Source organism: Natrix helvetica (genome assembly GCF_964273705.1).
Source record: "Natrix helvetica genome assembly, chromosome: 1".
In the NCBI taxonomy this organism is placed as follows: domain Eukaryota; kingdom Metazoa; phylum Chordata; class Lepidosauria; order Squamata; family Natricidae; genus Natrix; species Natrix helvetica.
In genome coordinates this window covers 75,915,807-75,931,850 of record NC_138548.1, presented here as the reverse complement: position 1 = coordinate 75,931,850, position 16,044 = coordinate 75,915,807, and the positions used below count along the sequence as shown (strand labels likewise).

General features: G+C 39.3%; 2 protein-coding genes across 3 annotated transcripts in view; both read left to right on the top strand.

The window, feature by feature from the left end:
- The window catches only part of SMOC1 (SPARC related modular calcium binding 1), a 78,571-nt gene that overhangs the window by 38,403 nt on the left and 24,124 nt on the right, over window positions 1-16,044 (top strand). The window contains exon 6 of one of the 2 annotated variants that reach the window (XM_081937758.1): window positions 15,670-15,759. In XM_081937758.1, the coding sequence (XP_081793884.1) occupies window positions 15,670-15,759 (90 nt within the window). The remainder of the gene's footprint in view (window positions 1-15,669; window positions 15,760-16,044) is intronic. The other variant, XM_081937759.1, reaches the window with a different exon arrangement.
- Window positions 1-16,044, top strand: part of PLEKHD1 (pleckstrin homology and coiled-coil domain containing D1) — a 283,969-nt gene that overhangs the window by 249,467 nt on the left and 18,458 nt on the right. The gene's annotated exons all lie outside the window — the stretch shown is intronic.

Sequence of the window (16,044 nt, the reverse complement as noted above, 5' to 3'; positions counted from 1 at the left end):
GATGCGATCCTGCATGTAACTAGGCCCTGTGCCATGAAGCGCTTTAAAGATCATAATCAAAACCTTGAAACGCACTTGGTAGACCACAGGAAGCCAGTGCAGCTCGCGCAGGAGAGGTGTTACAGGGGAGTATCTAGTCCTCCCCATAATCACCCGCGCGGCCGCATTCTGGACCAACTGTAGTCTCCGAGTGCATCTCAAGGGAAGCCCCATGTAGAGAGCATTGCAGTAATCCAGGCGAGACGTCACTAGCACATGGGTGACTGTGCGTAGGGCATCCCGGTCCAATAAGGGGCGCAATTGGCGCATCAGGCGGACCTGATGGAAAGCCCCCCTTGCCACGGCTGTTACACGGTCATCCATAAAGTAATAAAATTACTTTAATCTTTTTATTAAAGAGGATAAAAGAGAGAAATTTATTTCCATCTTCCATGCAAACCTTGCTTTCTGTATGCTGTCAAACTGGGAGGGAAAGAGCAAAAAACACATGGATTCTCAACGAAATCTTCTGCCATTTTTCCATGGAAAGGGTGGAGAGGAGGAGGAAAAAAAGAAATCGCTTGCTTCAGCAGCATAATTTGTTCAGCTCTGGGTTTCAGTGTCCCTCACCTTGGAAGTGAGAGTAACAATTGGGGTTTATAAGAATCTCTTGCTCATTCTTCTGAAGTCTTGGATTAAACCACTCCTGACCTTTAATCCTTCTCATATGTAATTGATGTAAAGCAGAACAGCTCAGCTCTTTTCTGCCATGTGCTGAACGGTGAATTGACTGAAACTTGACAGTATTTTTATGTCTGTTTCCATCAGGGTTTTTTTTTGGTCCTGCCCTTTCACTGAACTTTCCCATTTGTTTGCCTGAAAGTAAGTTGTCAGGGTTCCCGCCCCCACTTCATCTCTACTGTTGCTTAATCTACCTTTTGTCTTTGTCTTGCTACTAAGGAGAGAGCAGCCTTCCAGCTTATTAATACATATATTTCAGTCAGAAGTCTTCTGCCTTATATGAAACTACATACACCCAGAGGTGGGTTGCTCCCAGGTTGGCCTGGATCGGGCGAACCGATAGTAGCAGCGATGGGAGGCTCCATCCACCCTTGCGCATGGGAGCACGTCCGAACTGGTAGTAAAAAATTGGCAACCCACCACTGCATAAACCTAGTTTCTTTACCAGTTTGGGGACTGGTTGGGTAAGACCTTTCTTAACGTTCCTGTCACAATGGTTACATGTAATATTTCCCAGATAATTATTAACATTATCCTTAAATTCCTAATTCTTGCTGATTGAGAGTTAAATATGTTGAAACACAGCAATTTTCTGGTTAAACAGTGCAATATTTGATCTTGGGTTAAATGTTAGTCTTCCTCCCCAGCCTACTGACTTGCTTTGCACTTTTGAGTTTTGAGTGTTTCATTTTCATTCTTGTTTCTACATTTCACATTTGTGAAACAACTCAGCTCCCATATTTTATTTTGGTAATACAGCTGCAATATTTATTTGTTTTTTTTAATCTTGGAACTCATGTCCATGTTCATAGTATTCTCTCTAAGTTTTGTTATAAAAACCACGTAAGGTAAGTTGGGCTGAGAAAGAGTAACTGGGCCAAAGTCATCTGGTAGATTTCCATGGTTAAGAGTGGACAAGAGGGTGGGCTTTCCTGGTGCCAGTCCAATGCCTTAACCAGGACAGCACAGTGGGTTGCTTTGCATATTAGTATATTGGAGAATGCAATATTCTGAAATAACTTGATTTAAATGAAGGGTTTGGTCTAGGACAGGGGTGTCAAACTCACGTCCCATGGGCTGGATGCGTCATATGCTGGCCACACCTACCCCCGATTTAGTGAAGGGGGAAAAGTCGTGATATGTCACGTGACAACAACAGGATGCCATGAGTTTGGTCTAGGATTAATCTCACAAAAGAACACCTCCCAATATTTGCATCTTTTAAAATCTTGTAGTTTTAGGAGAGCTTGATCATCATATAAGAATTTCCAGTCTGAAAAAGTTGATGATCCCTGGCCCAAGGGCCAATAAACAGAAACTAAAACTTTTGTTGTTACTGAGATGCCGTGAGAGTTGGTTTTTTAGTTTGAAAATGAGGAAGATGAGGTAGCGCTGCTTTGAAGAAATGTCATTTGAATGCTTCCTTAATTTAAAGATGTCACTACAGAAAAAGGCTTGCACATAGTTCCAATCCATTTACCAACTCTTATATTTTCTAGGCTAAGAAGCTCTTACTTTTATCTTAATAATTTCAAAAAATGTTACTCTAATGCCCTTTGATCTGCTATTATTTAAGGTGGCCTAGAAGCTGTATGTGTTGCTGATTGCAACTGTAATATTGTCAAATTGAATCATATGATGACATTATAACTGTTTTTCTAATGACTTAATTGGTGCACAATTATTTTGTACATCACACTCAGTGATGGGTTTCAAAATATTTTAGAACCTCTTCTGTAGGTGTGGCCTGCTTTGTGGGAGTGGCTTGCTGGCCATGTGACCAGGTGGGAGTGGCTTGCTGGCCTTGTGACTAGGTGGGAGTGGCTTGCCAGCCATGTGACTGCGTGGGTGTGGCCAACTTGTAAAATGTGGTGAAACTCACTTAACATTCATTTCATTCATTTCATTTCATTTCATTTCATTTCATTTCATTTATTAGATTTATAAACCGCCCCCTCTCCCCGAAGGGACTCAACGTTCTTACTTAGCAACCAAAATGTTGGCTCAGAAACTCTGGCATTTAAAGCACGCAAGTCTTAAAGCTGTCAAGTTACAAGACGCTTGCACCCCTAACCCTTTAGAAAAAAACCCAGGAGTGTTCAAACTTGACAGCTTTAAGACTTGTGGACTTCAACTCCCAGAATTCCTCCTCTCGCTCTTATTTTATTTATTTATTTATTTATTATTCATGCTTCTAGACCGCCCCCTCTCCCAAAAAGGGACTCTTCATCTTGATGATGTGCAGACGGGCGGGGGGAGGGAGCTGGAACTGGTTCTAAACGGCACTGTAGATTTGTGGAACCTCTTCTATAGAAGAGGTTAGAACTGGCAGGAACCCACCCCTGTTCACACTTAAGGGGAGGTGCAGTAAGGAAAGAATAATTCTGACTTGACAGTTCACTATGATATGTTCTCTCCCTAACCTAAATTCAATCCTATCTTTTACCTGTGTATTTATTATTTATCTTATTTCTTAAAAATGCTTTTGGTGTGATTATATTTATTGTTTAATCATGAGCAAAGGTGAAAACATGTCTCTCCAACCTATATCTATTGCTAGCTCCCATCTTGTTTCTGTAGTTTTTGATTGGTTGTTGATTTATAAACTTCAATCTTTATTAGATTGAATACAATGCACAATATTCTAAAGTATTCAGAATATAATTGGCAACTTTATGCTTTTCTGCGGGCAATCTGCAGAAGTCTTTTTTCTTTCTCATGCTGTCTACAACAAGGTGGTTCACATTTTGTTTTGTAAAAATTTTGTAAATATCAAAGCCGGCACAACATTTTCAGATTTTTACAATTTTTTTGAGGGAAAACAGATGCACACCTCAGATGTTCAATCATTCTCTGTTAATTCAATGGAATGTAGCATTCCACAACGGTTAGCAAATTCCAGAAGGTCCGGAATGACTGAATTAAGTTTTGACTGCATCTGGAGAGTCATTTTCCCCCAGATAGATTTGTTTATTAAACCTGGAATGTGATGTAATAATTCCTGCCCCTGTAGAATATCAGTGCCAATGTAAAATCATTCTTTTTCTTTTTGTTAAATGAGTTGGAATGGGTACTGAAAGCAGAACAGAAAATGTGTTATCTTTGTCTTGGAATTCATGTCATATTAAATGAATAACTGCACAAATGTAAGGGTAAGTGATCATTGGCACAGACTTGAATGTGTTTTAATTTCTGTTTAAGAAGAAATATAATGGAACACTTAGATCTGCGCTTTGTAGCTTTGTGCCTGGAAAAGAAACACATACACAAACACATACACAAAGACAGAGAGAGAGAGAAAGAAAGAAAGAGAAATAGAGAATTAGAGTTGTATGTTTGTTTTCCACCATGCTGATGTAAGACAGAATAGCTAGATTAAAACAGAAATTTATTTTATTTATTTATTCACCCATCCATCCATCTATCCATTATAACTGACTGAATCTAAAAGAACTCTGGGCAGCATTCAAGAATAAAAACAGAAGTGTAAAAGAAAAACATAACATTTTAAAGATGTTTAACGCAGCGCCCCCCAGCGTTTTGAGCACTAGGGACCAGGTTCTGGAGAGAGGTTTATTTTGCAGAGCGGAAGGGGCGTGGTTTCGTGTACTGTCTGCATCCCGCGGATGGGGCTTTGCTTGTTTGTGGGGCCCGGTTTCTGGCATGCTGTGGCTCAGTGCTGGTCCACAGACTGGAGGTTGAGGTCCCCTCCTTTAACAGGTAACACCACTGTATCAATTGTTATTGAAGGGATACTGAAATTAAAAGGAAAGTGATCTTAAATCTTTAACTTAATGGCCATTGACAAATAAACTACCCATTCTATGCATTTCTTTAGAAAAAGTTCAGTAGATGCAGGACATAAGTTTCCTGCCTTTCAGAAAAAGTTCTGGAATGATTGTAGAGAAGGCATGTAGAGAAAGCGCTCTAGAAAGAGTGCAGAGAAGAGCAACAAAGATGATTAGGGGACTGGAGACTAAAACATATGAACAACGGTTGCAGGAACTGGGTATGTCTAGTTTAACAGAAAGAAGGACTAGGGGAGACATGATAGCAGTGTTCCAATATCTCAGGGGTTGCCACAAAGAAGAGGGAGTCAAACTATTCTCCAAGGCACCTGAGGGTAGAACAAAAAGCAATGAGTGGAAATTAATCAAGGAGAAAAGCAACTTAGAACTAAGAAGAAATTTCCTGACAGTTACAACAATTAATCAGTGGGATTACTTACCTCGAGAAGTTGTGAATGCTCCATCATTGGAAGTTTTTAAGAAGATGGAAGTTTTTAAGAATATTTGTCTGAAGTGGTGTAGGGTTTCCTGCCTAGGCAGAGGGCTGGACTAGAAGCCTCCAAGGTCCCTCCCAACTCTGTTATTCTATTCTATTCAATGGAAAATGAAAAAAGTATGCCAGAATTCAATACTTAAAGATATAGATTTTTTTAAATGTTCATCAAAATATGCCCAAATATACAATTATGTTATTTATATTATTCAGAATAGAGAACCTACAGGTCAGTTGCTCCAGTGATCTTTAGTATTCCATGTTTGGCTTAGATATTGATCCAGAATTTACAAATGTATTAAATTGTGTGAATATCTTGGGGATAGCGGTCCAGGCTGCTTCTGTGGCCCTGGTAGTGAGAAGAAAGAAAAAAGTGTGTGTCCGTGAGGGTGGGCGGGTGGGTGAGGAGGAAGGAATTGAGAAGCAAAAGTACACTTTGCGATATTTCTCCTTGGGTTCATTGAACACAGCTGGAGATGTAAAGAGGGGTATTATGGCTTCTGCCCATGCAGGTGGCTGAAGGAAGGCCAATTGTGTCTGGGAGGAATTAGGCCAAAAATTTGGGCTATTTATTTAATCCTCTGGAACAGCCTTTTTTCTCGTCTGTTTTTCTTTTCCTGTTGAACAGACCGCTTTACAGGGGGCACGTGTGGTAATTAACACATGCAGCTGTGGGTCTTCAGCCATATGGTTGAATTTCAAATGGCCATTGATCTGCACCCCTGCCCCCATTCTGCAACCTGAGGACTTGAAGATGTGAGGAGGTTTAATGCAGAGGCTTTACTGTTTGGGGAGGGGGGGGAGGGAGGGAGAGAGAGAGAAAATGAGAATATAAATATAAGACTTTTTTTAAAAAATCAGGAATAATGGTCCTGTCCTAATGCAGTTTGTTTACATAAAACAAGATTTGCTCACCTTTACCTTCTTATACCAGAATTTTCACAGGAAAGAGGGAGACAATTTTTTTGCTGCACTGGCAGCAAAACATTTAAATATATCCCACTCCTATGCAGCAGGGACTCTTTCACTTGTCTCCATTTGATCTCTGCCTTCATAGACTACTGCATCAACTAATTAAAGCTAGTTATGTTTCTATCTCGATTGCAAATAAGAAATTGGAGGAGGGGTAGAATACGCTGGGAAGAAAAAAAGCCAGTTTGATTTAAAAAGAAAAAGAAGAAGAAGTAATTAACTTTGCTTTAGAACAGGCCAGATCTGGAGGTTGGACCCTATTTTACAGTAATTTTCTTCCTTCCTCTGTGACAGGTTCTGGTAGCTGGTGTTGGTGGGATGTGAGAGGTTGAGCAGTTCAATCTTTGGCCCCTGTAGAGTGGGGTGCCTCATGGTTCAGGTGTTTCACTTCTCCTTTTTACCATCCATACCATCTACATGAGAATGCTTGGAGAGGTCATCCAACACCATGGGATGCAGTATCATCAGCATACAACCTGCTATGCGTCTCCACTTCCTGACAACCAAGTGACACTGCCTTGGTAATAGTTCAAAAGCCTGTAATGCATTGATGGGGAGAAATCAGTTTCAATTCACCCCTAGCAAGATAGAGTGGCTCTGGATTTTGGTGAGGTATCATTTGTTACTCTTGCTGGCATGGTTACTCCTCCAGACGGAGCTGGTAATGCCGCCTGGTGCGGTCCTCCTGGACTCTTGACTCCTGCTCAAGGAGCAAGTGGGCACAGATTCATCTTGTGTGCCCATTCTTGAACCAGGAGGCCTTGATCATAGTATCTCATGTTGGTCTGGTCACTTCCTGCCTGGATTTTTGCAGAAGGCCCTCTGTAAATTACAGCTGATTTAAAAGGCAGTGGCACACACAATCCTGGGTGCTTTTAGGTTCGCCAAAGTTATACCATTGCTCTGTGATCCTTGGCTTATAGCAGTGATGGCGAACCTTTTCGACACTGAGTGTGAAAAGGGACCACGCACATGCTCATCTAGGTCGCAATCTGGAAGAGGAGCTTCCCAGGGGGCATGCGTATGCCGGAAAATGAACTTCCGGTTTCTGGTGCGTGAATGCGTGCCAGCCAGCTAATCTCCCGGTTACTGGCACGCATGCGTGTGTGACAATCAGCTGGCCGGCAAGCATGCTCATGCCAGAAAACGGAAGATCAGCTGTTTCAGTTTCTGGCACTGCCACATGCTGAAGGCCAGCTGATTGTTGCATGCACATGCACGCATGAAATCCGGAAGACAAACGGGTGACACCGCAGGTGCCAGGTGACATGGCTCCGTGTGCTACTTCAGGCACACGTGCCATAGGTTCACATCACGGGCTTATAGTTTCTTTCTGGGTGTGATTCAGGATACTGGTTAGCACCTTTAAAGTCCTGATTTTCACAAAACTAGGTTGTCTGTAGGATCACTAGGTCTGATAGGGTGGGTGTGCTTCAAATCCCTTCCTTCAAATGTTGCCGTCTAGTGCAGTGCTTCTCAATTATTTTCTGTCATGCCCCCCCTAGGAAGAAGAAAACATTTCGCCCCCCCCGCGCGACTGTAAATAGTATCATTTGTCTATAAAATTGTTATAAGTATACCTCTGCATAACACTGTATCCTTATTAACGTATAAGAGAATTAAAAAAGAAAGAAATGTGGATCAATTTACAACAAAGAATAGCTTTATTAACTGTAGCAGAAAAGATTTAAAGGAGCACAGGATTTAAAGGAACACAATATTAAAAAAAGCTTTAACCTGCAAAACAAAAATATATAAAATAATTTGAGCTGAGCCCCCCTTTACGGAGCCTCGCGCCCCCCCTGGGGGGCCCGCCCCACTATTTGAGAAGCACTGGTCTAGTGGGATCTAGATAAGTGTGTCTTCCTGGTAGCTGACCCTACTCTTTGGAACACCTTCCCCACAAGATCCGATGGGGCTTCTAGCCTTCTGAAAAGCCCTAAAGTCCTAGCTCTCCCCCGCCCCAACATTGAGGTAGTGTGAAGCTGGAGCCTAGAAGGGGAGATAGCGAAGTTAGGGTCCCTAAGCATTTTCTGTGGTTTTTTTTTTTTTTTACTATTTTTATTGTTGTTTGTGAGCTGCCCATGGTTATATTGCATAAGGTGGGCACTGGGCAGGTATATAAATCTGTTAAATAAAATCAAATAAATAAATACACTGACATGGAAACATCTCTCCATGAGTTCTAGCTGAATTTGAAAGTTATTCATACCTTGGCATCTGTTGCTTCCAACTACTGTGTCTGGGTTTGTACATTTCATTAATTTACAGGGTTGTTTTTTAGTGTGTCCTATTGAGTGTAATCCAAATGGTTGGTTGGGTTTTTACAGCATGGTAAACCATAAACCATGATTTATAAACTGAAGTGGCTGGGTTTATATTTCACGCTTTTGGGTTAGGTTTTACATCTTGTGCCAGAAACTGCTTTTTATTTGCTTGGAAAGTATGAACTACACATACAGTTCCATGGATTCTAAGAGCCTAACTTCAGGAAAGTTTAAATTATTTTTTGAAAAACAGTGAACATTGTAGACAGTTGTTTGGGTTATGTGAGTATATTCCAATTGTTTTTATTCTTAGGATCAGGTATATTAACAAACATTTTCCTGTTAAATCAGGAAATCATATAATCGACTTTTTCTGTTCTCTCTGAATATCTTTTAAAAAATGTTTTAATTTACACGAAAGAACCCTTTGCTTTCCAATATGGACTTCTCATTGTAAAAAATGTATTTTTATTGGGGGGGAAAAGGGACCAAGGACATCTAGTTGCATTACAGCCATAGCATTATTTGTAGTATGCAGGAAGATACTGTATATCCCTAAATGAAATTGCAATATAGAGTGATATAAATAATACGCAAAATATATATAATAAAGTAAATGCTTACTGTGTTTTGTAAAGGTAGTCCTCCACTTGCAACAGTTCATTTAGTGGCCATTCAAAGTTACAAAGGCACTGAAAAAAGGGACTTATGACCGTTTTTCACAGTTATGACATTTCCAGCAGCCCCATGCTCTTGTGATCAAAATTCAGATGCTTGGCAACTAGTTCATATTAATGACCATTGTTGTGTCTCAAGGTCGTATCAAGATAACCTTTTGCGACCTTCTGACAAGCAAAGTCAATGGGGAAGGCAAATTCACTTAACAATCAGGTTACTAACTTACCAACTGCAGTGAGTCACTTAAAAACTGAGGCAAGGAAGATAAAAAATGGGGCAAAACTCGCTTAAATGTCTCACTTAACAACAGAAATTTTGGGCTCAATTGTGGTCATAAGTCAAGGACTACCGGTATATGTTCTCCAGATCCTTCTTGTACTTGAATAATAAGATTAAATCAAAACAAGTCTAATTTAAACATCTTTTGCCTTATGTATATGTACCTTCCAAACTTCGTTAGATTTTATCTTCCATAATTCCCATAGAGATGGAAGATTGGTATACAGTCTGAAGTATACATGTACAGTGATTTAAATGCAGATAGATAGATAGATAGATAGATAGATAGATAGATAGATAGACAGATAGATAGATAGATAGATCGATGATAGATAGATAGATGATAGATAGATAGATAGATAGATAGATAGATAGATAGATAGATAGATAGCTCCTCCGCAGCTAGCGCAAGGTGGGAGACGCGGTTTGAATTTGTTCACCGGCTGTGCGCGGCTACTGCGCATGCGGCAGCTGTCATCTTCCTCGCCTTCTGAGCTCTCTGGCTCTGCAGCGTCGCGATGTACACGTGTACTCTTTCGTGTGTCTTGTGGAGCGCTTTGGTGCTGCAGAGTCTTAGTAGATTTGACGGCTGATTCGGATGCCCTGGCCTCATCCAATGCGATCTGCAGAGTGAGATTAGATTTAGCGAGTAACCTCCTCTGTAGGTTAATGTCCCACACGCCGCAAATTATGCGGTCCAGAATCAGCTCGTCCAGGTCTCGGAATTTGCAGTACGCTGTGGCCTTATGGACCGCCGCAACTTACTCATTAATTGACTCGCCCTCTTTCTGGTTTCTGATGTTAAACTCATTCCGGCAAATGTGCTTGGACGGCTTGGGCTCATAGTGGGTCCTCAGCATCTGCTGAAGCATGGACCAGGCGACTGATTATAGTGGTGTCGGCTCAGAGAGGTCTTTCGCTGTCTCGAACACTTCCCGGCCACAGTACCCAAGGAACATGTTTTTCTTCTGGCCTTCAGAAAGGCCCATGAGGTCATTTGACTCGAGGAAGCAGTCAAATTGCAGCAAGTACAAATCCCAGTGCTCGGTGAGTGGGTCATATGGAGTCGGTGGGGCATGCATGGCCATTTTGTGTTCAGAGGGCGTTTTGAGTTTGCCACTCAAAAATGGCTGCTCGAAGCCGTGCTGAGCTCCGGGATGTACTTGCTGGATTGCTACGTTCTTTCGGTTTGCCTAGTTGCCTTCCAATCCCACCTTCGTCGCCAGTGTTAGATTGGGTAATGGATAGGCACACACAGGCTTAACAGTAACAACAGCTCTTTATTAAGTACAACAAGTGAGAACAATCCAGCGAAGGTTGAGTCTGACAGCAGCCCTTTTATAGGGAGCTGTCAAACCCTTCGACCAATAGGATTAAACCTCTGTTCCCGCCGGAACAGAGGACCTTGGTGGAAACCACTGTAGTTAGAGCAAGTATCTAACATTTAGGTAACTCCTACAATCAAACATTCACTTTTACAATGAATTGACAATGACTTTATACACACCTTGTCTTCCTCTGAACTGTAGAGCTTCTGACATTACTGAAAGTGGGGTTTCATCTAGTTCTAACTGCCAATATATAGGCCTTATTGTTTAGAAAAGCCAGACCATATTCATTCATTCTTAACATATACAAATACTCCACATTTTGTAATGTACTTTGCAAACCTAAAAATTAAGAAAAACGTTTTTACCAGAAAAATATGTTTAAAAAATGTGTAAGTACACAAAACTGTGCCAAATGCATTGATTTGTTTGCAGCTTTAGCATAATCTCAAACAAAATACGGTATAATTAAATATTTGGAATAAAAATGCCCCAAATGCTAGTATGAAACTTTGTTCAAATCTCAAATTGCTAAATGGGATGGGATGTCTCACTGTATAAATGAGAAAATAAAGACTTTAGATAACTGACACAGACGGACTTACAGAAATGAGAAACTGAACGAAATAACTGATTGGTCCTCCATTTATTGGTCTCTACATGAAACTAATTTTAATAGAAGAGCATTAGCAAATGGAGAGCATAATGATAAAAAGCCGGAGGATTAAGGGATGTAACTGACAGTGTGTTATCTTACATACACAATCTGTGCCATTATAAGCTTTATAGTAGATGTCATACAGCAGGGGTGTCCAAACTTGGGAACTTTAAGACTTGTGGACTTCAACTCCCAGAATTCCCTATGCTGGCTGGGGAATTCTGGGAGTTGAAGTCCACAAGTCTTAAAGTTCCCAAGTTTGGACACCCCTGTCATACAGTATCTTTGTAACTTATCATTGGATACAGGTTGTCCTTGACTTACAACCATAACTGAGCCCCAAAGCAGTTGATAAGTGATTTTTTCCCCATTTTGCATTCTTTTTTTGACATGTTTGCTAAAAGAATCACTATAGTTGTTGAGTGAATTATTAAGCGAATCTGGCTTGCCCCATTAATTTTGCTGGTCAGAAGCTCCCTAAGAAGGTTGCAAATGACAATTCCAGGACCCCGGGATGCTGGAACCATGTTGCAGGTGCCCAAAGTTTAATCATGTGACTGTGGGGATGATTCAATAGTCATAAGTGTGGGGACAGGTCATAAGTCACTTTTTTCAGTGTTGTAACTTTGAGTGAACATTAAACAAATGATTGTAAGTTGAGGTCTACCTGTATGTAATTCCTATGTAATTTGGAATAAATGCCTAATAATTTCCTTCAGTGTATGATCCGCATGGCTGTCAGGTATGGTTATCATTTTTAATTGTACTGTTAGCTGAATTTCTGCATGGTCCAACGTCATAAGTAAAGTTTGGCAATTGAACGTCAGTGCCATGCCACTTGTACCCAAGTGGAGTCAAGATTTTCAAAGCAATGCCCAAATGATGCCATTTGTAAGAAGAAAACCAGCAGCTATAGAGAAAGAGAGTGCTTTGTCTGGAGTCAGAATAAACTCATTGTACACCCAGATAATTAACACTTCAAGTGACTTGCCAGCCTCTTTAAAGCCACTATGCTACTTCTCCTTTTTGAGCTCTATTCAGACACTTCAGCACACCATTTTTGTCTTGTTTATTATTCAAAAAAGAAGAAGAAGAAGAAAGTCCTTCATCAGAATAGTTGGAGCGGATCAACATTGTCCTTCCAATTGCATTTATCTCCAGCCAGCAGTGAAGATGTCAATCAGAAATCAAAAAGCCAAACAGAAGAGGCTTTGAATTGTGTCATCAGGGGTCGAAGGGACTTCCAGCTGCCTGTGCATGGAACAGCCTTTCTTGCACACCAAAGAATTGTGCTGTCTGTTGCAAACACATACTCACCATGCTGAATTACAAAGCCTTTGAAGCATGAAGAATGTTCCCAGGTCACCTTAGTGCACCTGCAAGGGAGCTCTGAGGAGGGTGAGGGAAAGGGAGAGTGGCTTAATGTATTCTAGAGTGGCTTAATGTATTCTATTTCTGGCTTGGTTGATGGTTTTTACACCATGTTGCTCAATTTTCACTGGCAGGGTTTGTAAGAAGTAGATACAATTTATTTCAGAAGTTGATGTCATATTTTGATTGATGATTATGCTCTGCATCCCAATTTAATCTCTCTCTTGGGTCAAAATAGCAAACAAGCTTGCAATTTTTTATGGCCTCTGGGCCTAATTAGAGTTTTGAAAAAAAACGTTCCCACCATTTCCACAAAGTAACCACTATGAAGGATGTTGTTAGTGTCTTCTTGCTACTTCTGTGAACATATTTTCATGCTCCATGTAGTTGGTCCTCCTTCTCCTTTTCTAAGGCTTAAATCACAACTTCATCCAATTTTATAGCTGTAGAGGTTCCCCAATAATTATTTCAGCCTACCGTGGGATCTTCTGTCTGACATAAATCCTCAGCATTTAACAGTGGCTGCTTCCTTACTCCTATTCAGGGGGAGATTGAATAGAGGGGAGATAGGATTGGGGCAGATAATGAAAGTATTAGAGTGTGCAGAGATGGATAAATTTACAAAAGAAATAATGCGGGAGACAGCTGTGGCATCTAAATTAAAAATTACAGACCAACATCTTGTGATATTTCCTTATGTGAAGGCATTCCTTATTCACTGGTCTTCTAAATATCCGTTGTGCTATCTGTTTATCTTGCTGGGTTTTTATATATATGCCTTAAGCCAATGCTCTAAAATGACAATTAGCAATGATATATATATATACTTCTGATTCTTCCATAGAATAGTTGCTTTTGTTTTTGAATGTTTGCTTTTGAGTGCTATATCTATATGTTTGTTTTTCCTGTTTCATAGTTTTCCTTTATAATAATATTGAATTTATAATATTGAATTTATTAGCCGCTCCCTTTCCAGGCAGGACTCGGGGCGGCGTACACTAGAACATATAAAACATAACACGTGTGTACAAACACATAAACATACATATATACAAAGACATACATGCACGGAGGAGGTAATAAATTACAACATTCTATTGTCTCGTTCTGGGCGCATTGCTAATTGTCATTTTAAAGCATTGGCTTAAGGCATATTGCTTCTCTACTAATAAAGGAGAATATTAACTCAGGATTGAAATGAAGGGAGTTCTTGGTGCTCCCTGAGCTGCGTTATTTTCTTGCAGACATTTCATTACCCAAACTAAGCGCCGTCAACATGTTAGCCTAGCACTGATGATGTTACTTAATTTGAGTAATGAAATGTCCGCAAGGGAACAGCCAAGCTTGGAGAGCACCAAGGACCCCTTGCTTCTCTACATTTTTTGGAAATCCCAATTCATGGTCCTGAGTATCAACAAGGAGAAAAAAAAATATGTGTCATGTCTTACCTGTGCACATACCTGTGAATGTGACAATCAAAGTGAAAATTTTATAGTCATGAAAACACAAAAATAAAACAAGTTTTTAAAAGTTTAAATCTTAACCGATCCTGATTAAATCGTGCAATACTATTATAAACTTGTACATTTTTATCACCTTTTATGTATGTATGTATGTATGTATGTATGTATGTATGTATGTATGTATGTATGTATGTATGTATATATATATATATATATATATATATATATATATATATATATATATATATATATATATATATATATATATATATATATATATATTATTCGTTATATAACTCTTTCCTCTTCCAGCTGTTTGTGGGTAATTGTGTGCACCGAATCTGTAAAATTCAACATTAGAAAGTAACAAAAACCGAGGAAAATTCTGTCTTGCATATGAAGTATTCTGTAATGGTTTTGTATAGAGGTTTCTGTATTTAAGGATATAATATGTGTCCAGGGATTTATTTATTTGCTTGTAACAAATATGCCAAAATGCCAGTTCAGATGGATGCATGGATCCACCCGTTCATCCATATTCTTACGTAATGAAATAAATAGGTATTTCAGTGCCTGGGAAGAGGATTGTATCTCTTCCATGTTTATTGAAGTACATGCAATGGAACACTACAATGACAATATTGCACTTCTGATATATCTGTCAAATGGAGGCCTCACAGTCTAGACCCAGTGTTTGTAAAGTAAGACAAAAAGCTAATATGGCTTTATTTCTAGGCATCTGTGGACAGAAACCGAAGATTTAATGTAAGCAATTTCTTCATTCTGTAGTGAATTTTAATATCATTTAAATGTTGTTTGATATAGGCTAGAATTGCAAACATTTCTGAACAAAGAAAGGGAATAACACTTTGCTTTATTTATTTATTTGTTTATTTTTCTTATTTCTTAGCCGCCCATCTCCCGCAGAGAGGGCCTCTGGGTGGTATACAATATGTTTTTGATACTCTTCTGTTATAATTACATTAGTATCAAATCATTTACATTGTAAACTGATAGAAATAATATGGTCATTACCAAAGTCTTTCTGAAAACTTGATTCTAAATTTGAGGCTGACAAGGTTAAAAGATTAAGACCCTTCAAACAAAACTAATAAAATTATATGGGAGAGCTGGGATTTTGCAGTCAAATAGTTTGTATCAATTCTCCTGTCCGTTATTGATCAGGATGGGAAAGCCTCCGTAAAGCCAGCGTTTGCAGTGAGTTTGTGAATGGACTGTGTCCCTGGGAATCCAGAAACTTTGAGGAGATTATTTGTTTTGAGGACACTATACCCACAAAATCATGTAACATCTTTATTAAGAAGAGGTCTCTAGGAAGTGCTAAATTATGTGAGATAAATTTAGTGTGCCCAAATGATTTTCATTCTTCAGCAATACAGAAGTTGTTGCTGATAAAAGTATGTAGGAAAATTGTCTACTTTAAAAAATAGAATTAAAGAAGTATTTCAGTATTTTGCTAATCTTTTAGCCAGTTCCATAAAGTACTTTGTCTTTATATCTGTACTTTTTATGATTTGTACTTTTTTTCTGTCTCTCTGATTTTCTTCTGATGGACTTGGCCGGGCCATGTAAAAATCCCAAATTATTCAACAGTACTGGAGAGTAGATAGTATTTACCTCAATAATGGTAGTTTCTTTTCAATTTTTTTTAACTCTCAATTCAGATGATGGTTCAAAACCAACACCCACCATGGAAACACAACCAGTTTTAGATGGAGAAGGTAAGAGCCTCTTTTGATTTATGCAGTCCCCAAAATGTTATGTAAAGAAAATGTCAGGTATGACTGTATTATTCAAAACACAAATTGTATTTTTAGATAATTGCTGTTTATGCACATTATTTCTTTGTGGATTGGTTGAAATCATAGTGACATTGTTTTGTGACATGATGGCAAAAGAAAATTAATATTGTGCTACATATCGTAGTTGCTGTACAATTTACCTGGTATATACTATATTTTGGGGGGTATATCAGGAATAAGTAGATTTACCAGATTAAAATGATG